The sequence below is a fragment of the Eretmochelys imbricata genome, chromosome 25, assembly GCF_965152235.1.
Source record: "Eretmochelys imbricata isolate rEreImb1 chromosome 25, rEreImb1.hap1, whole genome shotgun sequence".
Classification (NCBI taxonomy): Eukaryota; Metazoa; Chordata; order Testudines; family Cheloniidae; genus Eretmochelys; species Eretmochelys imbricata.
In genome coordinates this window covers 14,520,512-14,543,889 of record NC_135596.1, presented here as the reverse complement: position 1 = coordinate 14,543,889, position 23,378 = coordinate 14,520,512, and the positions used below count along the sequence as shown (strand labels likewise).

The following is a 23,378-nucleotide window of genomic DNA, read 5'->3' as shown; positions in this document are numbered from 1 at the left end:
GGAAGGTGAGGGACAGGGACTCAAATCCAGGTCTCCTGCATGGTAGCCCAGAGCACCACCAGCCGTGACAGCCCTTTGCAGCGCTCCCAGCCTCTCCCAGCCAGCCCCGTTACATCACAGCTGGGCAGAGCGCTGGGTCTAGGGCCAAAACCCATCCCAGCCCAGGACTCTCCGACTCCCTCGAACCACACGATCTCCTGAGGAAGTCCATCTGCCCCCAGAACAGGAACTCTGGGGAACACGTCCGATATGCTAATGAGGAGCACAACGAGAAACACTAGAGGGCAAAAGCAACTCTTCATTTTGGCAGGGCGAGGCTGCCGGGCTGTCAGCTCAGCAAGATTCACATCGGGTGGCTGCAGCTGCAGAGAAGAAGGAGCCCGATATACTGGGATGAGCACTAGTTGCTGAACCATCCCCCACCCCCTGTTTTTGGAGAACAAAAGCATGGGGAACCATGGGAAGACATCGTCCTGTATTTTCCTGTTAGTTGCCCTCATCTTAGTGACAACTGGTCTGATTGCCTGTGTGGTCTTTATCTCCTTAGCCCCGACCCGGCTGAGACAGTGCCAGGAGCAGCTGAAGAATGACACCTCAGCTCTGATGGGGAAACTCGCCAGCCTGGAGGAGGACAAGGGGGCCCTGGAAAAGCAGCGGGACGGGGCGAGGGCAGAGGTCACGGCGTTGCGGTCGGAGCTGGCTGGCGCCAATCAGACCCTCTGGGAGACGCGTGGACGCTGGGACTCCTGCAGGAGCCTGACGGTGGATGCTCCGGATGTTGTTGCTGTTTAATATTGGCATAGGGTAGCGCCCAGGAGGCCCTGTCCAGGATCAGGGTGGCGCAGTGCTGGGGGCTGTGCAAAGGTACCAGCGCCAGGCCCTGCCCCGGGCAGCTCTCAGCCAGGGGACCATTCCAGGCTGCTCTTCCAAATGCTGCCATGATCTGCCTTGTTGCTTGTCAATACCCATCCCCCAGCACAAGCAGCTTTCTCCAGGGTCCCTCCCCACAGCCCCCAGTGCTGCTCCAGCTCTGGGCTCCCCACACCGTCACATGCATCGCCCCCTTGGTCCACCCTGGAGCTTCCCTCAGCAAGGGATTTGTCCCGTTGCTTTGTGGGGTGGGCTGGGAAGACTCCCACGCAGCTCATTTCACGTGCTCCCCAATGCAGGATTTGCAGGGGTGAGAGGCGGCTGCACTAGCCCTGGGTGTCCCCTCGGTCCCTGGTGGCTTTTTGTTACGGCTCAAATTAATTTCCTTCTCTGCACATGTCTGCGTAAACATGGTGCAGGGACTCAACCCTGTCTGGGGAGCTGCGGCGTGCAGGCTGGCCTGGGGAATGCACTGTCCTGTTCTGTGGAGAGGAGGTGGTCTCTCCCCTCAGAGAGTGGGGAAGTGACAGCTGGAGGGACAGGGGGGACAGCAGCAGGCAGCATGGAGCCTGACAGAGACAGAGAGAATCTGAGTCTGGGACGAAACTGGGGGAAGCAGGGGAAGGAGGGAAACCAAGAGGAAGTGAAGAGACGGGATTGAGCGGGACAGACAGACGTGAAGATGAGGGCCCCTTTAGTAGTGCAAAGCTGGCTGGTCTAGTCAGTCCGTGTTCGATGGCCTGTTCCTGACCCTCCGTTCCTGTTTGTTCCTGAGCATCAGATCTGGTCGTCTCCTATCATTGATCCATGCTGTCCTGGAGATCTGGAACAGGAGAACCCGAGGTCCTGCAGGTCCAGTGGGTCTGGTCTAACATGCTGTGACCAAGCGGGTCTGTTCTTAATGTTTCCTCTGAATACTGTAGGGGTGCCTCAGTTTCCCCTATGCATTTCTTAAGTCTCTAGGTGGTAGGATAAGGCAGGGGGTGTCATTGTTGCAGAGCAAAGGGCCAGTGTACATAAATGGCTGACACTGTCTCCTGGCAACTGATGGCCTGGGCCCTTCCCCCTTACAAGGTGAGAGCTAAAGGGTTGGAGAACAAAGGAATTAGGTGAGCTCCTGGCCCGGGAACAGGACAAAGCCGAGAGGAGGAGGGGGTGGAGAGTGAGTCAGTTGGGAGCTGGCTGGGGACGAGGAGTGAAGTGCAGATGTGGTTGTCTGGCTCACTGCCCCCCAAAATGGACCCGGCTGAGGGGTCCTGTTCTCTGCACCTACAAGCTCTGTTTTAGACCATGTTCCTGTTGTCTCATAAACCTCTGTTTTACTGGCTGGCTAAGAGTCACGTCTGACTTTCAAAGTTGGAGTGCAGGACCCCCTGGCTTCCCCAGGACCCCACCTGTGCGGACTCGCTGTGGGAAGCGCACAGAGGGGCAGAGGACGCTGAATGCTCCGAGGTCAGACCCAGGAAGGTGGAAGCCATAAGGCTGCTCCCAGAGAAGAGACTTCCCCAGAGTCCTGCCTGGCTTCGTAGGGAGCAGCTCCAGAGCCTTGCCAGGGGACTCCAGGACACGTGCACCCCCACATGCCAGCACCACTGGATTTGAGTCCAGTTCTCCATGAGAGGATGAAAGGCTGATTTGGGTGTTAGCCGGGACAGAGCTGGGGAAAGGGGAACCTTGAACTAGGAAAAAATAAGGCACCTATCAGATAATAGCCTGAGAGGCCTGTTCACTGAGGCCTGAAGGCCATGGGCCTGGTGCTGCAGTAGGAGGCTCCCTTCCCTGTGAATCCATGCAGAGCAGTGCCCTGGGGCCAGGCTACGGTTATTGCTGGAGGTGCCAGCTTTCAGGCTGTTCATCCATCTCCAGTAATTCCACTCTGCTCCCCGTGGAACAGCAATGAGTAGGTGTCCACAGTCATTAAGCTGCCCTGTGGTGTTTTTCTGGGCTGCCACCTTCCGCCCCAGAGGTGGCTGCAGCCTGCACAGCACAAGTGGGCAAGGGCTTTCCTGTGTGCGTCACTGTCAGAGATGCTGATTCTTTTCTTTCGTTTTCTCGCTCAGCACGACCTGCAAAACAACATCACTGCCCTGAAGGATGAAATCACCCAGCTGGGAGGCCGAGACACTGAGCAAGGACGGGGACAAGGTAAGACGGCTGCTCTGGGCAGCTCCTGGCTAATGGCCACCAACCCTTTGGGTGGCTTAGGAGAGGTCCTCTCTAAGACAGGGGACGCCTTTCTGGGGTGCACGCATGGAGCTTCCGGGGCCACGGTCATGGAAGTGTGAAGCCCCGTGTGCTGGGCCAAGTCCTCTCAGCCTTGTAACATTACAGGAGTGGCGACATCAGGACAAACCCTCCAGATTCAATATGACCTGGGCCAGCCTGCTCAGAGCCAGGAGGCCGGGTCACTCCAGGAGGGGGATTTTCTGCTGCCCTGAACTGGGACTTACTTCCCCACTCTTTGTGGGGACGGGGGACTGGTTGGCTCATGAGGTTGGTAATCAGCTATGGAGCCTTGCACCCGTAGGTCGCTGGTGCCCTAGGTGCTGTTTGCTGACTGTTACAATAAGCTCAGCCTGGTTCAAAGGGGACAAAGGTCTCCAACCCAAAAACGCCCACAAGAGCCAGCAGCCAGCGGCAGCCCCAGCAGAGAGACCAAGGACTGGGCAGGGCACAGACGCTGAACTGTCCTTCCTTGTACATTCCAGTGTGTCTATATCCACCTGTTATCTCTTGTCTTCTGCTGAGATTGTTACCTCCATGGGGCAGGGAGCATCTTTTTGTCGTGGGTTTTTACAGCACCTAGCACCGTGGGGCCCTCGCCGATGGCTGGGGGTCCCAGGCGCTGCCGCCATCCAGTAAATTATCATTATCATCAACTGCAGAAGGCCAAAATCTTCTTGGCTGATAAAGGGATGGGGGATGTGAATAGGCAGGGCCCGATCCTGTGTTCGTATCAGTGTGCTGATGACCAGCCCCTCCAGCACCCAAAACTTTCCTTTGACCCTCAGCCCCATTGACATAGGGGCCTGGCTCATCTGAAATAGAGGCAGGAGGTACAGTGCAGGCAGCTGTCCCCAATGAGGCAGACAGAGGGGTGGGGGTGTCGAGGGAACCCTAGGACGTAGGGATGCGCTCGAGGGGGGGGGGGGCGCACGCTGGGGGAAAAGCACGCTGCCTTATCTGACTGGCACTGGTGTCTGTGTCCCGTCTGTCGTCTTCCAGGTGAAATAGTCAAGCTCAGACAGCAGCTCCAAGAGGCTCAGCACCATAGGTGAGACCAGCCCGTCCCTGCCCCATCGGGCTGCGCTGGGGGGGGGCCCAGAGCTCTCTGCTACCATCTCCTTCCCTTTCACTTATTCTCCCAGTGATAAACTGCAAGCTGCCATCCGGCAGCTGGAACAGCAGCAGCTCCATAGCCAGAAGAATCAGAGCTCTGGTGGGAGCAGCCTCCGGATCCCAATCGTGGCCGGCTACCTGAGCCTGCTGGCTCTGTCCCTCACCAGGGTCCTACTCCTGTGAGAGAAGCAGGTTTGTACAGCTACTGAGGAGCCTGGATGTGGACTCGGTTCAATTCCCCACCCTCCTGCTATCTCACCCCCACGCTCTTAGGCTGCAGGGCCCCATTCTGTCCCCTCCAACTGAGACAGCTCCTGCCTTCAGCCACTACCTCCGCAGCATGAGAGCTTCCTCCTGCCCTGCAGCATGGCCCTGTACCTCTCCGTCCCATTCCAAGCCTCTCCCCAGCTCGGCAGGGCTTGCAGGACTCAGCTGTACCAGGCACGGAGACACAGGCCTGCCCAGTCCACACTGGGAGTAGCCAAGCCAGGCAAAGGAAGGATCCTTACCCCCCCTTTTACAGATGGGGGGGGGCTGAGGCCCAAGGAGATGAGTGAATCACCCCAGGAACACAGGGCAGAGCCAGGACATTGACCCTAAATCTGCAGAGTACCAGCTCCATGCCATAAACACAAAGCCACCCTCACTCCCCATCTCCCCTTTCTCTCTCCCCTCTGCTATTAGGTAGCTCAGTGCAGTGGTTCGGTGGTGGGTAACGCAGGACTCTCTCTGTCCCTTGGGATTTGTGTTTCAGGGCTGACCACGCAGCGGGAGAGTGGAGAATCCCCACGGGAACACGGTGCACCGCATAGCGCAGCCAGCTTGCCCCCATCCCCAAAACGCTCACGGGAACTATTCTAAGTCACTAGCTTGCTTGGCATTTCCCCTGGGTCGCGCAGGGAGACGGCTCCTGCCCAGCCCAGCCCTGGCGGAAGGATCTCGGCTCCTGCCCAGCACTGGAAGACGATGGGGAAACGGTGAAGAAGATCCAGAGGGTGAAGAGCACAGGGAGGAAGGCGCCAATTCATCCAGAGCCCCTGGGGTTTCTTGGCTGGAGATTGCCCCAGACGACGGTTGCCCTGAGCGGGGTTAAGCCCCAGCTGGGGTATTTGCTGCTCCCTTAGGGTTTCTATTTTTCTAATAAAATGTTGCCAACCCCAAAGTTTTGTGGTGTCATTTGTCCTCCCACGTCCTGCCCAATCAGAGACACGGGGCTCAGAGTGAGCAGCCCCGGAGCCGTGTTCGTGGCCATCGCATGCCTGACCTGCCTTCAGAGAGCAGGGAAGGGGCAGCTCAAACTTTGCTGCTAGTTTGGAGCACGGGGCAAACCCCTCTCCCTGCTCCTGGGCTGGGGTGATGGGTTCTGCACAGGGCGCTCTTAGGGGAAAGTGCTGTGGGCCCATTCCTGGGGCCCCGCTCCGGGAGCCAGGTGATGGCATCAGACCCGGGGCTTTCACTGAAAACCAATCAGTTTAAAAGGTCGGTTTCTAGCCCGCCTGCTTGCCAAGAAAAGCTTAAATACGTGACCCGAGTGTAACCACTGGAGCCCTGCTGCCTGAGTCTGCAGCCAGCCTGAGCCCATCGCTCTGAGAGGGCCCCTTATATCAACGGGGTGCTAACCCCCAGCCCACAGGGGGACCCTGCCAACCCCAGCTCAGCACTGGCTTCTGCGCCTAGCCAGAGAAAAGTCCAGTGAACCCCGCCCCCCCAAGGTGAATACTGGAGGGTCCTACTGCCAGCACTGCAGAGAGGGGACCCCCGCTGCTCCTATGGGGAGGGGGCTTTGCTGTTGCTCCTGGAGCAGGGAGCCCCATGCCTCTGCCCCGCCAGGAGCTGGGGGGGTGCCCTTTAACCCCGTTGGGTGGCAATGGGGGGGGCAAGCCCGAAGCCAGCTGCCCGGCCCGCTGTCCCCAGAGTTTTGGGGTCCCCCATGAACTCCGGAGCGCCCCCTCTGGCCCCAGGGGTTCGCCGCCGGGCCGGACCAGTCCCACCCCCCTCCCCGCCCCGCGGCAGCCCCGGCAGAGAAACGAAACCGAAACCTGGGAGGGGCGGAACCGAAACCGACCAGCCGGGACTTCCCGGGCCCTGGCGCGTCCCCTCGGGCTGAGGTGAGACCGGGGCGCTGCGGGGCTGGCAGGGGTGAAGGCAGCCCCCCCTTGCACCCCGGGGGCGCTCCCCATCCCCGCGCTGGCGGCCGGCTGGGCTGCCCGGGGCCGCGACGCAGCGGCCGGCCTCCTGCCTCCCTGCTCCGGCGGCGGCTGAGCGGGTCTCACACAGACACGCACAAAAGCCGTAGGGTTCAGCAGCAGCCAGCCCCTGCTCGCCGAGGGTCGCCCCACACCTCTTGGGCTGATATCCCCGGCTCGGGAGCCCCAGCCACCCTGGTGCCTGAAGCCCCGACCCCCACACTCTGCCGAGCTGGCCTGAGCCCCCCGCCCCTCTCCCGTCCCCCTGCAGAGCTGGTTCTCACTCCCCGGCTGTGGAGAAATTCAGCCCAAATCGGGTATCTCCATTTCCCCCATCACCACACAGCCATGAATGGATTTAGCCTAGGAGGCAGGGTTAGTATTAGCCCCAGGTGGGATCTAGGACGCCCAGAGGTGAAATGACTTTCCCAAGGCTAAACAGGGAGTCTGTGGCAGAGCAGGGAATCAAACCCAGAACACGTGAGCCCATGGCCTGTGCCTTAACCACTAGGCAACCTTCCCACCCAAGGAGGGGGAACCTCCTCTGCCACTTTGAGTGTGTGGGTGGGAGCAGGCACTAGACAGAGGCACTAGGAGGTGGGGAGCAGGGAGGGATGGGGAAAGGGACGTAGGTGGGAAGCAAGAAGGGGGAAACATCAGGAAGGGGAGCAAGGACTTAGAGAAGAGAAAGGGGCGGGGAAAGCAAGAGGAGGGGAGAGGAGAGAGACTCTGGGTATTGTTTCATATTCTCTGTGTATATATAAAGTCTGCTGCAGTTTCCACGGTATGCATCTGATGAAGTGAGCTGTAGCTCACGAAAGCTCATGCTCAAATAAATTGGTTAGTCTCTAAGGTGCCACAAGTCCTCCTTTTCTTTTTGCGAATACAGACTAACACGGCTGTTACTCTGAAATCTCCATTGCTTGTCCCTCCCATCCACCTTCTTCCCACAGCCATCAGTGGCCTCAGCTCCCAAACAGGCCCTAAGCAGGCGTGAAGACCAGAGCGAAGGTAATGTCTTTAAACTGGGGTGTTAGTGAAGACAGCTTGTCGCTGAGTGTAATGAGTTTAATTCATGACCATGTAATGATGTATTTCATGACTATTTTAATAATGATTACATTGTTCAGATGCCAATGACAGACACACATTCAATAACAGAATATGAAAGATGTGTATAAATACGCTGAAAATTGCCAGTTTTGGGGGAGGCTGAGTCCTCCCAAACACCCCTCCTCCCTCGCCTTCAAGGCAGGAGGAGGCAGAAAGGAGTGAGCAGTGGGCAGGAGATGCTCTGGGGAGAGGACCTAAAGGGAGGGGGCAGAGCGGGGGCAGGAAGAGGTGGAGTGGGGCAGAGTGGGAGGGGGGGCCCTTGGGAAAGGGGGCGGAGCCGGGATGGAGCACCCATCGGCAAAACCAAGAGTCATCACCTATACCTGCATCTGTACCACCCCGATGAGCCTCCCCACTGAGCCCCAACCACCTACCCCTGGACCCCCACCCAAACGAATCCCACCTCCCCTGAACTCAGACCCCCCCCACCTGCTGAGCTCCAACCACTTTCACTTGGTCCCCCCTGCAGACTCCCATTGCCCTGCACCTGGAACCTCCCTGTGCATCCAGATCCCTCACTGAGCTGCCTGCACCCAGACTGCCCCACACAGAACCCTCTTACCCCCCACACAGAACCCTCTTTCCCCAGCTGGATCCCTCCACACTAAGTCCCTCTGCACTTGGATCCTGCTGCCAGGCTGAGCCTCCCTGCCCACATCTGGTGTGCCTGGCGCAAAAGGGGCAGGGCCCCAAGGTGTTTCTGTGGCAGGCATGGCCCTTGTGCTGTGTCAGGGTCAGGTTCAGCCTCACTGCCAAGTCCCTGTCCCAGGGGGGCTGGGGAGGCTGCAGGGTGATCTCCCACCTCAGTGGCCTGTGTGCCCCACTGCCATGGCGGAGCTTCCATATTTATTTACCGTAAAAACAAATTGCAGAATTTTAAAATATTATACCCAGAATTTGATGCAGAATTCCCTCAGGAATATGAGGCGCTGTACAGCTGTGATGGTGGGACTGTGAAGGGGGTGCGGGACAGTAGGGGCTCTGTGGGTGAGGGAGCTGGGAAGGCGGTATGCTGTGCAGGGTGCTGTGCAGTTGTTGTGGGACGTCAGCAGGAAGGGTCTCTGGGCAGGGGGTGCTGGGCATAGGGATCTGGGGGGGAGGTCTCTGGGCAGGGGGTGCTGGGCATAGGGATCTGGGAGGGGAGGTCTCTGGGTGAGAGGGCGCTGGGCATAGGGATCTTGGGGGGAGGTCTCTGGGTGAGAGGGCGCTGGGCATAGGGATCTTGGGGGGAGGTCTCTGGGTGAGAGGGCGCTGGGCATAGGGATCTGGTGGGGAGGTCTCTGGGTGAGAGGGCGCTGGGCATAGGGATCTGGGGGGGAGGTCTCTGGGTGAGAGGGCGCTGGGCATAGGGATCTGGTGGGGAGGTCTCTGGGTGAGAGGGCGCTGGGCATAGGGATCTGGTGGGGAGGTCTCTGGGTGAGAGGGCGCTGGGCATAGGGATCTGGGGGGGAGGTCTCTGGGTGAGAGGGCGCTGGGCATAGGGATCTGGGGGGGAGGTCTCTGGGCAGGGGGTGCTGGGCATAGGGATCTGGGGGGGAGGTCTCTGGGCAGGGGGTGCTGGGCATAGGAATCTGGGGGAGGTCTCTGGGCGAGGGGGTGCTGGGCATAAGGGTAGGGCACTGGGCAGGGGGGTCAGTGTGGAAGGGGCACGCTGGCAGCGCAGGGCTGGGTGGGCCACTGTTCGCGTAGCAGTTTAGGGTTTGTAAACAGAGCCCTTGTGCTGGGCTGTGCCCCATTGCCTCCAACCGGCCCCTCGCTCTGCGGACCGCCCCCCATCACATGTCCTATTTCCCCAATGGGGGCCCACAAAAAGTTAATCCCGCCCTGCTGCTCTGCCCCAATTCGCCCCCAGCCCCGCACTTCCTGGGGAGGGCTCGTTAATGAGGGATATGCTAATGTGCGATAGGCTAATGACGAACAAGCAGCGACAAGGATGAAAATATTAATGAGGTGTCTGCTAATCACCATCTTAAATATATTAATTACTGATGGTAATGAATTTGCATGCAAATACGGACTCATCTGGGCTGTGCTATTAAGGCATATATTAACGAGGGGTATGCTAATGAGGAGGCCGCTAGAAACTCTACAGCACCAAACTGCTCCTTTCCTTTGCAGGGTGTGGCCACCCGCCTGGCTCCCGCAGGGCCCTCTGACCCCGATGGGCGATCCCGGGGGTCTTGCCTCGGGCGGCAGGAAGGTCTGGCTCGCCGTGGCCACCGCGGAACTCGCCATCATACTCATCCTGGCGGCCGGGCTGGGCCACTTTGTGGCTGAGGAGCGCTGGCTGCACAGCAAGGTGCTGGCCCTGCGGGAGGAGATGGCGAGTACCAACCGGACAGTGCAGGAGAAGTGGGAGGGCTGGGACGTGTGCAAGAACCACACGGTACGTGCGGCGGCTCCCTCCAGCTGACGGCATCGCGGCACCTGCTTGCCAACGCGCCAGACTCCTGGGAGCTGGATCTGAGCCCCCCATCCCTGCTTCCCAGGGGCCCCTTGTACGCACCGCTGGGTACAACACAGCCGGGATTCCCTCCTCCCCTTCCTAACCAGTGCCAGGGGCTGCCAGCCCTAGGCAAAGGCCAGGGCCAAACAGCAGCAGAAGGCAGATGGGATGGGAAGGTCCCATGCTGAGGTTAGCACTGCCTCGCCCCCCCCCCCCCAGCTCTTCTGCTCACAGGAGATGCCAGCCTGAGCAGCACACTGACATGGGGATAAGCAAGGAACAGGGCACCTTGGGGGGGTCAGCAGGAGAGAGACCAGGCTGGAATCCAGCCAGGACGTGGAGTTGTTTGGCAGTCCCCAGCCATCCCAGTGCACGGCCCCCTACGAGTCCAGCCTGAGGCTCCCTCACGCCCTCCGTCCTGGCCCGCAGCCCCACCTCTGTTTCAGTCCTGGGCATCTAGTGAGCAAAGGCTATTGGCTGCGTGATCCTGACCAACACCTATGCCGGGTGACTGCGTCTGGCTGGTCGGCTGTTCCAGTTGGATTCAGATGTCATGCCCCACCCCAGAGGTGGCTGCAGCTGAGTGAGCAGCTGAGTGAGTCCCAGGCAGTTTGGAAAGCGCTTTGAGGATGCAGGGCTCTCTGAATTCTAAGGCGTTTCGTCTTTCTCTCCTCCTCCAGCACGTCCTGCAGAGGAATGTCACCAACCTGACCCAGGAGGTCACCCGGCTAAACAGCGACATTGCCCAGCAGGAAGTGGAAAAAGGCAGGTTACGAGGTGAGACAGCTGCTGTTCTCAGCCCCTCTGCACAGGCAGAGCCTGCTCCTAATTCTGCAGGTGCCTGGGGGCTCGTGGGAAAACCTTCCTGCGGGAGGGGGTGCCTCCTTGGGGGGATAAGGCAGGCAGAGACCTCCCTGGGATGTCGCCCAGTGCCAGCATCTCCAAGGATTCCACACACTGGTCCCCTTGCCACTGCTGTGTGCCGGTCACAACCCAGACCGGTCTGAGCTCCAGCACCCCCAGGGCCGCCCTGGGAAAACAGTCCCCTAGCTGTGTCCCTCACCGCAACCCTCTCCTGCCCGGTGAGCTCATGGGAGGACCCATCCAGGGTAAACTGCATGGGCCAGGGGCCTGCTCTCGAGACCGGATGGGCTTCACAGGCAGGGGGGGAGCTCCTGGGAACAGGGAATGATAAAGGGGGGAGTGGGCGGCTGATGGGAAGGGAGAGGAGGCCGCAGTGTGGTACAGGCAGCAGGGACAGGTCCCTGATGACTGGTGCTGCAGATTCAGCTAAAGGGAAAGCGCGTGGCGGCCGGTCCGTCCAACAGAACAAAGTGAGCGGCGGGGGCTCGTCAGCACAGCGCGGGGAGCGGCTCAAGGTGCCCATGTGTCCCCAGTGCAGAAGTCTGGCCAATGGACTCGCACAGAGATTGGGCACCGTCTGGTGTTTGCGTTGGCAGGGGTGGGGAGAGGAGAGGGTTAATTCTGGCCATCAGGATGGGGAGGGGGCAACTAGCATGATGGCGGTTCTGATCCCAGCTTCCCTCCCACTCCTGTTTTCCAGATGAAATTAGCGCCTGGAAAAACAGAGTCCAGCATCTCCAGGAGCAAAAGTAAGGCCCACTTGCCCCCTTGGGCGATCCCTGCACTGCAGTTCTCCCCCAGGGGCTCTTCCCCGGGGACCAGGCCTCACAGTTAAACGCCTGCAGTCCCTGGCTCCCAGGGCTGTGCTCGCCCCATTGCCCTTCTCTGGGCAGCACGCTGTGGAGAGGGAGGGTCTTAGAATGAACAAACAAGCTGATGTTTCCAGGGGGCCAGCATGGAAACGTGGTGCAATGGATGCAAAAGGTCGGGGTGAGTCACCCTTCCCTGGGGGCTCCTGGAGTGGATGAGTGATTGCCCCCCATGACCCCAATTCCCAGGGCAGGGGAGATGCATTGGCAGGCTATGAGGTCCACTGAAGGGCTATTTTTCACTCTTCTTTATTCCCCCCTCCCCCCCCCCCCCCCCCGCAGGGATCAGTACCACAGGGAGGTCACCTGGCTGCAGCAGCAGCTCCAAAGACACCAGGAACTTCGCTCAAGTGTGGGCAGCACCAGGCTCCCCAGCCTCCTGCCTCTGCTGGCAGCCCCCCTCGCTGCGCTGCTCCTCTGAACGGAGCCAGGCAGGGAGCAGTCAGCACCCAGGTATTTAAGGACTGGGTGGGGGCATGATTAGCCAAGGGCTCATTGACAGAGCTGCTGGGGCTGGTTCTGGCCTCTCCTTGGGTGGGGGGAACCCAGAGGGCGTTGATGCCCCGGGCGTCGCTGTATTTACACAGACAGGCCCCAGTTCTCAGCTTAACTGGGGGTTGGGCGAGGCTGATTCCCTCCACTGGAGTCAGTGGGGCCAGATCCCCAGCTGATGTAAATGGGCCCAGCTCCACTGCAGCCAGATCCCAGCCAGCACACTTCAGTTTATGCTGGTGCGGTCACACTGCCGTAAAGAGAATTAGGCCATGTGTGAACAAAGGCCCAGAGCCGCCCAAGTATTCAGGCACTGAAATCAGTGGGAATCAGGAACCTAAATACTTTTCAGAGCAGCAGCCGTGTTAGTCTGTATTCGCAAAAAGAAAAGGAGGACTTGTGGCACCTTAGAGACTAACCAATTTATTTGAGCATAAGCTTTCGTGAGCTACAGCTCACTTCACCGGATGCATAAAAGTGGAAAATGCAGCGAGGATGTTTTTATACACACAGGCCATGAAAAAATGGGTGTTTATCACTTCAAAAGGTTTTCTCCCCCCACCCCACTCTCCTGCTGGTAATAGCTTATCTAAAGTGATCACTCTCCTTAAAATAAGAAAAGGAGTACTTGTGGCACCTTAGAGACTAAGCAATTTATTTGAGCATAAGCTTCATCCGATGAAGTGAGCTGTAGCTCACGAAAGCTTATGCTCAAATAAATTGGTCAGTCTCTAAGGTGCCACAAGTCCTCCTTTTCTTTGTGCAAATACAGACTAACACGGCTGTTACTCTGAAACCTCTCCTTACAATGTGTATGATAATCAAGGTGGGCCATTTCCAGCACAAATAGGTTGTAGATCCTTGAGGATGCGTTGGAGAGGTTTTAGTTGGGGGCTGAAGGTGACGGCTAGTGGCGTTCTGTTATTTTCTTTGTTGGGCCTGTCCTGTAGTAGGTGACTTCTGCGTATGTCAGCCATAAAAATGTTGGCATACTGTGGGGCCATGCAGGTACCCATAGCAGTGCCGCTGATTTGAAGGTATACATTGTCTCCAAATGTGAAATAGTTATGGGTGAGGACAAAGTCACAAAGTTCAGCCACCAGGTTTGCTGTGACATTATCAGGGATAGTGTTCCTGACGGCTTGTAGTCCATCTTTGTGTGGAATGTTGGTGTAGAGGGCTTCTACATCCATAGTGGCCAGGATGGTGTTATCAGGAAGATCACCGATGGATTGTAGTTTCCTTAGGAAGTCAGTGGTGTCTCGAAGATAGCTGGGAGTGCTGGTAGCGTAGGTCCTGAGGAGGGAGTCTACATAGCGAGACAATCCTGCTGTCAGGGTGCCAACGCCTGAGATGATGGGGCGCCCAGGATTTCCAGGTGTATGGATCTTGGGTAGTAGATAGAATATCCCAGGTCTGGGTTCCACGGGTGTGTCTGTGAGGATTTGATCTTGTGCTTTTTCAGGGAGTTTCTTGAGCAAATTGTTTCTTTTGGTAACCCTCAGTGGGATCAGAGGGTAATGGCTTGTAGAAAGTAGTGTTGGAGAGCTGCCGAGTAGCCTCTTGTTCATATTACGACCTATCCATGATGACAACAGCACCTCCTTTGTCAGGTGGGCCAACATTTTTATGGCTGACTTAGAACAACGCTTCCTCAGCTCTCGTCCCCTAACACCCATACTCTACTTGCGCTATTGATGACATCTTCATCATCTGGACCCATGGAAAAGAAGCCCTTGAGGAATTCCACCATGATTTCAATAATTTCCATCCCACCATCAACCTCAGCCTGGACCAGTCCACACAAGAGATCCACTTCCTGGACACTACGGTGCTCATAAGCGATGGTCACATAAACACCACCCTATACCGGAAACCTACTGACCGTTATTCCTACCTACATGCCTGCAGCTTTCACCCAGACCACACCACACGGTCCATAGTCTACAGCCAAGCTCTACGATACAACCGCATTTGCTCCAACCCCTCAGACAGAGACAAACACCTACAAGATCTCTATCAAGCGTTCTTACAACTACAATACTCACCTGCTGAAGTGAAGAAACAGACTGACAGAGCCAGAAGAGTACCCAGAAGTTACATACTACAGGACAGGCCCAACAAAGAAAATAACAGAACGCCACTAGCCATCACCTTCAGCCCCCAACTAAAACCTCTCCAACGCATCATGAAGGATCTACAACCTATCCTGAAGGACGACCCATCACTCTCACAGATCTTGGGAGACAGGCGAGTCCTTGCTTACAGACAGCCCCCCAACCTGAAGCAAATACTCACCAGCAACCACACACCACACAACAGAACCACTAACCCAGGAACCTATCCTTGCAACAAAGCCCGTTGCCAACTGTGCCCACATATCTATTCAGGGGACACCATCACAGGGCCTAATCACATCAGCCACACTATCAGAGGCTCGTTCATCTGCACATCCACCAATGTGATATATGCCATCATGTGCCAGCAATGCCCCTCTGCCATGTACATTGGTCAAACTTATCAGTCTCTACGTAAAAGAATAAATGGACACAAATCAGATGTCAAGAATTATAACATTCATAAACCAGTCGGAGAACACTTCAATCTCTCTGGTCACACGATTACAGACATGAAAGTTGCGATATTACAACAGAAAACATTCAAAACCAGAGTCCAGCGAGAAACTGCTGAATTGGAATTCATTTGCAAATTGGATACAGTTAACTTAGGCTTGAATAGAGACTGGGAGTGGCTAAGTCATTATGCAAGGTAACCTATTTCCCCTTGTTTTTTCCTACCCCCTTCTCCCCCCCCCCGACGTTCTTGTTAAACCCTGGATTTGTGCTGGAAATGGCCCACCTTGATTATCATACACATTGTAAGGAGAGTGATCACTTTAGATAAACTATTACCAGCAGAGAGTGGGGTGGGGGGAGAAAACCTTTTGAAGTGATAAACACCCATTTTTTCATGGTCTGTGTGTATAAAAACATCCTCACTGCATTTTCCACTTTTATGCATCAGATGAAGTGAGCTGCAGCTCACGAAAGCTTATGCTCAAATAAATTGGTTAGTCCGTAAGGTGCCACAAGTACTCCTTTTCTTTTTGCTAAATACTTTTGTAGATCTGAGCCAGCCAGCATAGCTTAGAGCCCCAGGGATTCACTGGCAACATGATCCCAACCTGACAACCCTTTATTTGATTGGTCTGTTTCAGGACTGAGTCCCCCAGCTGGGAGATCAGGAATCTCACAGGGAGTATACAACCCTGGATCCTGTGGCCCGCACATGCTCCTCCTCCATGTGATCTGTGTTGAGTGATCAATGGGACTCGAAGCTGACTCTTCCCTGGCATGCATGTGGAGGAAGCCTCGTCTCCTGCCAGAGGACCGTTTACTGAGGGAGGGGGGCTGTGACGGACGAGAGGGACGCAGTGACGGGTCCATTGATGGAGATAACCCTGCTGTTTAGACACATCACCCAAAGCCCCAGATGACAGTTGCAGCAAGTTGGGCCTGACACATCCTGCTTGGGTAGGAAATACCCATGGACCGCAGACATTTTTTCAGAGGTGGCCATTGATTTGGGGTGACTGGTTTTGGGGTGCCCCCGGCCCCCACATGAGGCACACCCAGTCTGGGGCCCAGCACCAGGATCACCCACTCTCACACTTAGGGGAAGGCGAGGGAAATTAAAGTGACTGTAACAAACCAGCCCTCGGCTGGGAGAACATTTGCAGAATAAATGGGCTTTGCTGTTCACCACCATGTGTCCCACTCCCATTCTGCGCAGGGGTCAGTTTTGAGGGGTCTGGATTTGCCATACTGGGGCCTGCTGGGAGCACAGGAAGCAGAGTGTCGGAGCTACAGGGTGGTAGGGATGGAAGCTCCTTGTGTGGAACGGGAAATACCAGCCCTCTCCAGCCACAGCCTCCGTCTGAGTCTTGTTCTGCGCCCTACGATGGCCCACAGATCGCTGAGCGACGCTGCTCTCTGCCTGCTTGGCAGGCAGGTGAGACAAACCGTTATCTGCCACGGGCTGCAGTGCACCTCACTCGGAAGGGCTGGGAGGGAGGAAAGATGCACCGCCCCAAGGATCCTTCCCCCTGTCAGCACCCAGGCCTGGGCCAGTGCCAGAGGCAGGATACAGGAATGGCTGGACCAGGGCGCTGAGCTAGTGTCTGCAGTGGTGAGGATGTTTCACCAACCAGCTGGCCTCCCCCCACTGTAATTATCTCTTCCTGAGGCGCCAGCCGTCTTGCACACGGAGGAAAAGCCTCTCTTGATTCTGCCTCCTTCCAGGGCAGAGGCCAGCCCTAGGTTTCGTCTGCAACTGAAATCCATGGTTCCCTTAATCAAGCGGCACTCGTGGACAGGAGGGGTTGGGCCGAGCAGCTGCAATTCATCCCCCCAGCTGCACCCAAACTCTTCCCCCTGCCACGGAACAAAAGCTCCCCCCCTGCAGAGCTCTCTGCAGCTGGGGCCAGCAGGAAAGGGACAAGAAAGGCAGCCCGAGGACAGGGGAAGCAGTCTGACTCCTTGCTGGTTCCAGTGGGTCTGGTTGTTGGGTGGTCGCATGACCCAGGAATTTGGCACTGGGTGGAGTGCCAGGTGGAGACACCAGAGCCGAGTCTCCCCTGCACATCCTGCAACATCCAGAAGGGAGGGAACCTTAATGGAGAGGAAGGATTGTCCAGTGGTTAGTGTACGGGCTTGGGAAGCTGCACTCGGGGTTTCTATTCTTGGCTCTAGGCGGGAGCTGTTAGAGCACGGGGACTGGGAAACAGGACTCCTGGGTTCTATTCCCAGCTCTGCCGCTGTGTGACCTTGGGTGAACCACTTCCCTGCTCTGTGCCTCAGTGTCCCCCTCTATCAATACAGCGATGCCTGCCTGCCAGGAGAGCTAGTGCCTCCAGTGGTTGCTGCTCTCCACCCCAGAGGTGGCTGAATTTTGGTCTGGGAAGCGCAGATGCAAAGTCTGAACTCAGGAACCGAGGTTGGCCTCTTTCCCTCCCCTCCCCGTCTCGGAGCACTCGTGATTGCTGTAGAAACTCCTGAATGAAAACAGGTGGTGCTCTGCAGACGGGGGCGTTCTCGGCCACAAGCCACCGAACAGGCCAGTCACCCCACAAGAGAGCGAGCGCCGCTTCCTGCCCTGCTTAGCCCCACAGATTGACCCGCCTGGGCCACTGGCTCAGCCGGGGTCTCGGCTTTTAATTCCTCCCGACGATTGGAACCAAAGAATCTGACGCTGGCTAGAGGCTGTACACGTGTCTACCAGCCAGCTCTGCAGCTGCCCTTCGATCCTGACCTACGGTCCCCTCCACTAGCCCAGCCCTGGGCACCCCCTGGCTTTGCCGGTGCCCCCCAATCCCAATTCACAGCCCCCTGCTATTCCAGCCCTGAGCTCTCCCAGCTCTCTGTAAGGGAGGGGCCATGGAGACTCAGCCCTTGGCTCCCCACAGCCTACGGGCAGCCAGCCCCCTCCCCTTTAGACCCCCCCCGAACAAGCCCCAGTTGAGGGGTTCCCTCCAGGCTTAAGAAGCTGAGGCAGCTTTTCCAGGCTCAAGGTTCCCCTCCTGCTTAATTCAGGGGATTTTAACCCCTTCCTCTGCAAGCCCCCCCCTCTTTGGGGAGCCCAGAGCCCCCCGGGGCCCAGTCCGGGGCCCTCTCCGGCCTGTGACAGACAATTCTATAATGGTCCCTGGTCCGTGACCTGCAGAAACCAGAGGCAGGAGCTTTTTTGGTCAAGGAAGCCCACACGTAGTAATTAAAGTGACACAGGCAGTGACCTGGCTGCTGGTTCCCAGCACACGGCGGCAGCAGCTGCAGGCGGCAGGTCGCGGCACGGGGACCATGGACCCCGCGGTGGCCAAAGCCACCCTGAAGGTGCTGGGGCTGTGCGTGGTCCTGCTCTTCCTGGTCGCCGCGGTGACGGTCTCCGTGGCGGTGATGATGTGGCACTCGGAGGCAGCACAGAAGCTGCAGGGTTGCCGGGAGAGGGCAGCCAATGAGACCTCGGCTTTGGGGGGCCGCGTGGCCGAGCTGGAGCGGGATGTGGCCGAACTCACGGGGCGGCTGCAGGAGGATGCCCAGAAGGAGAAGCAGCTTCGGAGGCAGCTGGGCCAGGCCAAGGATGAGGGCAGGAAACTCAATGCCACCTTGCTGTCCTGCCTGGAGCATGAGGTATGAGCCGGGGGGGGGGGAGGGTGGAGTCCAGGGAGCCCAGGATTTAGCGTAATGCTGGGCTCCCTAACTGGCCCCCTATAGATTCTCCAAGGGGCATCTGACAGGCTGAGTGCCCAGCTGTGGCCGTGAGGCTGTAGGAGATGCCCTGGCCTGGGGGTGGGTCTGGGTATTATCTCACTTGTAACCCAGCCAGCTGGCGCAGCGTCCTCCCATGCTAATGGCTTTCTCAGCTGGTGGGTCTCAGATGCTTCTCAATGTTCAGCTTGCAAACTGGGCAGGGCCTCGGGCTGAGCTGGGGGGCGGTTTGAGGGGTTCGCTGGCATCCTTAGAGGCCCTGGTCTCCCCAGGAGGGATGGCATCCGTCAAGCAAGGAGACCAGAGCTCCTGGTATCTGGGCTCTGCAAAAGACCCCAGGGCATTAAAAAGGCCAGCGAAAAGTGTTGACACTGATGCAGACCCAGTGCCGTCCCCAGGAATCCCGGATCTCACAGCCTGGAATGCATGGGAGCAGGAGGGATATGGGGTGCTGGGGTACTCCCTCTGTTAGGAGAGGAAGTGGCCCCAAGGGGCCACCAGTGCAGCTGGTGGGTTGGCTCTGGTTGGGGTATGACAGACGTTCACGGGGGCAACAGCCACACCACATCGGGGACGGGGGCATCTGTCCCTGTCTGACCATCCCCTCAAACGAGGGATGCCAGGGCTCCTGCCCCAGTCCCAGGGAGCCCCATTGCTGAGATCCCAGTAACCCACATGACTTCCCTCCATCCCTGCTGTGGGATAACTGGGCCCAGGAGCTGCTGAGGGTCTTTCACCCAGCATGGCTGTTTCCTGAGCGAACAGGACTGAGCCCTGGGGCGTGACCAGCAGCTGCTCCCGGGGCCCTGCTCAGGACAGGCCCTGCCCTCGGCTGCAGCTGAGAGCCCCTAGGATGGTGCTAGGCAGAGGTTGGAGCAGGAGCCCTGCAGCTATTCCTAGCTGAGACACAGACCAGAGCCATTTGGGACACGTATAATTAGGTGTCTCAAGGCAGCAGTGGGGGTTAGATCCTGGTCTCTCGCAGCCTGTTCTTTCCGGCAAGTTATTATTAGCTCCAGCTCCCAGCTGGGAAAGGGCCGGTCCCAAGGGGCAACCAGCCCCACCCCCATCTCCTTGCTCTCAGACTGGACTGGTCCAAAGGGCTGGCTTTGGACGCTTCCTGCTAAACAATGGGCTGCTCTAGGCAATGAAGGGTCTGGAAAAAAATCACTCCTGCTTCCAGTTGTTCTCCCAGCCCCACTTCCTGTCCAGCTGCTGGAGGCACAGGGGATGCACCCAAGGGCCTGGGGTTGGTGCATACTTGGGGTGGATTCCATTTCTTCTAACCCCCTGGAAGGGTGAGGCCACCCCCCATGTGCGCTGACCGCACCCAGCATCCCCTTCAGAACTCGTCTGAATGCAGTTGTTCAAACAATAGGTGGGTCCACTGGGGGCACATTGGCCCTCCAGGCTACACCCCGAGTTCAGTCCCCCTCTCCCCCGGCCCAAAATTACCCAGGCTTTGTAAAGGAAACACAAACTCTCACAGGTTTTACCCCAGCGTCAGGAGGGCCCAGCTCTCCCGCTTAAGAGCCTCTGTCTGTTTCCCTGTATCTCACGCCTGGACTTTGTCCTTCTCCACAGGCTTTTCCAGCTGGGCCTGTGCAGTCCCTCCCCCTGCCTGGAGAGCTTGCTTCCCTCCCTGCAATCTCCTGCAACTTCCCTCCTTTATTGCAATTTCCTGCTCTTTTTAGCCTGGGAGCCCCTGATCCAACTGGTGTAGCCCCAGGCTCTCCAGCCCATGGGCAAGCCACCCTGTTACACCCCCTATAAAAAACCCGTCTGCCTTAAATCATCACAGACCAGTGGGACAACCTGCCCTGCCACCGGGGAGCACGGCTCTGCTGACCCCATGGGGTCACACGTCTCCCCTGCACCACAGCGGACCTGGCCCCGAGAACAGCTTGGTTAAAGATTCGCCACCGGATGGGAGCTGGGTCGCGCCACGTTCAGCGTGCACGCTGCCCCCCGAGGGCTCGATTTCCAAGCAGCCTCGAGCTGGGGAACCTGGTGTGGACCCCTGTTTCGGGAGCGCAATGGCCACCCCTCTCCCTGCCCAGCCAGCCGTTTCTAAGCCCTGTGCCTGCTTCTTTCCCTTCTAACCGTATTGCCCCACAGAGCACACTCTCCGCCAACGTGACAGCCCTGCGGAATGCGCTCGCGGCCATTCAGCTGGAGGGCACCGAGATGGACACCAGAAACATCGCCTTGCAAGGTGGGGGGAGGCAGGGGCATCCGGTGTGAGGGACGTGTGGTAGGGGGCAGGAGAATCCCCCCCCCCCCCGCCGCCAGGCTCCACTGCTGAGCAGGGTGAGCGTCTGCCCCATGGCGTCGGGCCCATCCCACCGTGGGATGCTCTTGTGCCATTGCCAGGCAGCGCCCTGCATGGGTCCGGCTGCACTGGGAAATCCTGGCAGGGCCCCACATGGCAGCTCTACCCCAGCCTCATGGGAACTGGCCTCAGTCCACTATCCGCCCTATTTGCCCTTCACTGAGCAGCCACAGTTGGGCTGGGCCCTTTCCATACAGTCGAACCCCACCTCCGTTGGAGCATGCCGGGTGAGCACCCGATCCCGCTAGCACTGTTCCCTTTAAGCTGGGCACGTGCACACAGATCCTAAACCCCGCGCACACGGCAAAACACTGCACACACAAAAATTTGCACAAAAGAAATTTTTTGTGCACATGGCCTGTCAAAAATTAGAGGAAACATTGCCCGCTAGCCCCATCCCCCGGGGGGGTCCTGCGGCTGTGAGCATGGCCACTCCCGGGCCCAGGGCTTGCAGGTCAGGCTCTGAGGGGAGGCGGCACACAAAGGGGGAAGACGGCTCCTGGGGTGTGAGCCCCGCTCTCCGCCTTCCTCCTGCAGCGCAGCTGACCCAGTGGCAGGGGAAAGCCACGGAGCAGGCGCAGCGGCTGGCGGAGGCCCTGCAGCAGCACCAGGCGTCGGAGGCGCGGCGGGGCCGGTGCGAGGCCCAGCAGAGTGAGCTCCAGCGCAGCATGTAAGGAACTGGACAACGGCCTGGCCCCCCACTTCCGGCTCCCAGCCAATCGTATCCTGGGGAGGTATTAGCTCCAAGGCAATCCTATCGTCAGGGAGCATTAACATCTGGCTCACAGCCAATCATATCCTGGCCAAGCATTTACCCCTACCTCCCAGCCAATTGCATCATCAGGGAGCATTAACCACCTGGCTAACAGCCAATCATATCCTGGCCAAGTATTAACCCTACCTCCTAGCCAATCATATCGTCCCTGTCTATTGACCCTGATTCCATCATAGCCTCCTGGGGCGTTATGCCCAGCCCGCCAGCCAATCAAATCCCCAGCCACCACCACCTGACTCCAACCCAGCCCCGTCCCTCTTGCTCCCAGCCCGCCACCTCCACTGGGGCCATTAACCCCTGGCTCTCAGCCAATCACAGTCTCGGGAATTGTTCCCCCCCACTCCTAGCCAAGCGACCCCTTGGCAACGCTGAGGTTCCTCCTGCTGCCTGGCCTCCCCATTCCTGCTGCAGGGGCCTGGAGGCTGGAGTCCCCCCATCGCTTGTGGGGGGACGGGGGCAGGACACGCTGGGGCTGCTGGCTCTTTGGGAAGGGGCATGGTATAGCCAGTGGGTTTGGCTGGAACGTCCTGACCTACCTGGGCTTTCCCACCGCAGGCGGGACTACAGGGCCGAAATCGACTCCCTCCAGCGGCGGCTGAGCTCCCGAGCCACCAGGCGCAGGTGCCCCCCATTCTGGTATTTTGTGTGGGTGATGGCAAGCACTTCTTGCTTTATTTTCTTGCTCGTAAGTCCCATGGAAATGACAGACTGAAAAAACAGCATGCGTGTGGGGGGGAGGGCTGGGCGGAGGGGGTCGGCAAGGAGGAGTCACCCCTTGATCACCAGGGGGATTGCTGGCACTCAGCCCCATGCCCAGTTCCACTCTTGTGTGCTGAAAACAGCTTTCCTGGCACGGCTGGACAGCAGAGCTGGGCTTGGTACACATAGCCTGCACACACCTGCACACACACACGTGCAAACATACTCACACAGGCAAACTCACATGCTCACACAAACACAAACACGTGAATGCACGTATACTCATGGACACACACATGCACATAGGCCCAAGCATGGACACACACACATGTGCCTACTCATGTACGCATCCATGCCTGCACACACACACGGGTTTTGGACCCACACAGCTCTAAGGACACCCTGCCTTTTCACTGCTGCCCACACTTTATCCTAATGGCCTCTCCCTTGTGCGCATAAAGCCACTAACTTCTTCCTGCAAATCAAGACCCGTTGCCATGACACGAAGGAGAAATTGGCCCAGTAGCGATGGCTTGAAGGGCAGATGGGGAGGGTGTCCGTGTAGATGAACAGCTAGAGTCATATCTTCTTCAGCTGGCTCCCAGTGGCACAGCTCCCTTGACCTCGCTACGCCAACGTACACGAGCCAAGGACATGGGCCTTTATGTGCAGAGACCCTTCGCATGGTGCTTCGACTGTACGAACAGGCACTGCCTTGCGCAAGGGGCTTTTGCCGCTGATTTCACTTTGAGTACTTACTGCTGTGTATTACCATTAACCCTCTGCGTGAATGATAGAAACAGCCTGGAGGGCAGACATGTATATAGCGTGTGTGGATAGATGTGAATGACTTACGATTCCATATATGTTCACTCTTGTGCAGGAAGGCTTGAAATCTTATGTCTGAGGCATCTAGAGGAAGCCAGGCTTAAAGGAGATGACAGGGCTCGTGAGCGACCATTTACGATCCCCCCCCCTTCTACAGAGTGGGACATGCTGCAGCTCCACACCAGAGACAGCTGCAATGACCCGAAAACAGCTCCATCCCGCCCCAGAAGCCAGTAGCCTCCTGCTGCAACAGTAACAGCCATAAACAAATTGAAAAGACACTGAGTCCGCTGGATCCTACT

The 23,378-nt window shown here is 57.8% G+C and overlaps 3 protein-coding genes across 3 annotated transcripts; all 3 read left to right on the top strand.

Moving 5' to 3' along the window:
- The first annotated feature begins 315 nt into the window (after positions 1-315).
- LOC144280208 (uncharacterized) lies at positions 316-5,359 on the top strand. Its single transcript, XM_077842065.1, has 5 exons — positions 316-762; positions 2,931-3,015; positions 4,096-4,144; positions 4,239-4,401; positions 4,964-5,359. Exons 1-4 carry the CDS (start codon positions 448-450, stop codon positions 4,390-4,392), a joined length of 603 nt encoding a protein of 200 aa, XP_077698191.1. The 5' UTR covers positions 316-447; the 3' UTR covers positions 4,393-4,401; positions 4,964-5,359.
- Positions 5,360-6,216: 857 nt separating this feature from the next.
- On the top strand, positions 6,217-15,940 carry LOC144280319 (uncharacterized). Its single transcript, XM_077842234.1, has 7 exons — positions 6,217-6,317; positions 9,627-9,894; positions 10,635-10,731; positions 11,519-11,567; positions 11,970-12,140; positions 13,793-14,948; positions 15,397-15,940. Exons 2-5 carry the CDS (start codon positions 9,670-9,672, stop codon positions 12,106-12,108), a joined length of 510 nt encoding a protein of 169 aa, XP_077698360.1. The 5' UTR covers positions 6,217-6,317; positions 9,627-9,669; the 3' UTR covers positions 12,109-12,140; positions 13,793-14,948; positions 15,397-15,940.
- Positions 15,941-18,034: 2,094 nt separating this feature from the next.
- Positions 18,035-23,155, top strand: CCDC194 (coiled-coil domain containing 194). The gene is made up of 5 exons (XM_077841849.1): positions 18,035-18,364; positions 20,561-20,657; positions 21,312-21,444; positions 22,105-22,234; positions 23,132-23,155. Exons 1-5 carry the CDS (start codon positions 18,035-18,037, stop codon positions 23,153-23,155), a joined length of 714 nt encoding a protein of 237 aa, XP_077697975.1.
- Positions 23,156-23,378: the final 223 nt, after the last annotated feature.

Bases quoted from the DNA above. Each gene is read 5' to 3' on its own strand.
- LOC144280208 (XM_077842065.1), top strand. From the start codon at position 448: ATGGGGAACCATGGGAAGACATCGTCCTGTATTTTCCTGTTAGTTGCC. The intron at 763-2,930 runs GTGGATGCTCCG...TTTCTCGCTCAG, and splicing joins ACTCCTGCAGGAGCCTGACG to CACGACCTGCAAAACAACAT. The intron at 3,016-4,095 runs GTAAGACGGCTG...GTCGTCTTCCAG, and splicing joins TGAGCAAGGACGGGGACAAG to GTGAAATAGTCAAGCTCAGA.
- LOC144280319 (XM_077842234.1), top strand. From the start codon at position 9,670: ATGGGCGATCCCGGGGGTCTTGCCTCGGGCGGCAGGAAGGTCTGGCTC. The intron at 9,895-10,634 runs GTACGTGCGGCG...CTCCTCCTCCAG, and splicing joins ACGTGTGCAAGAACCACACG to CACGTCCTGCAGAGGAATGT. The intron at 11,568-11,969 runs GTAAGGCCCACT...CCCCCCCCGCAG, and splicing joins CAGCATCTCCAGGAGCAAAA to GGATCAGTACCACAGGGAGG.
- CCDC194 (XM_077841849.1), top strand. From the start codon at position 18,035: ATGGACCCCGCGGTGGCCAAAGCCACCCTGAAGGTGCTGGGGCTGTGC. The intron at 18,365-20,560 runs GTATGAGCCGGG...ATTGCCCCACAG, and splicing joins TGTCCTGCCTGGAGCATGAG to AGCACACTCTCCGCCAACGT. The intron at 21,445-22,104 runs GTAAGGAACTGG...TTCCCACCGCAG, and splicing joins AGTGAGCTCCAGCGCAGCAT to GCGGGACTACAGGGCCGAAA.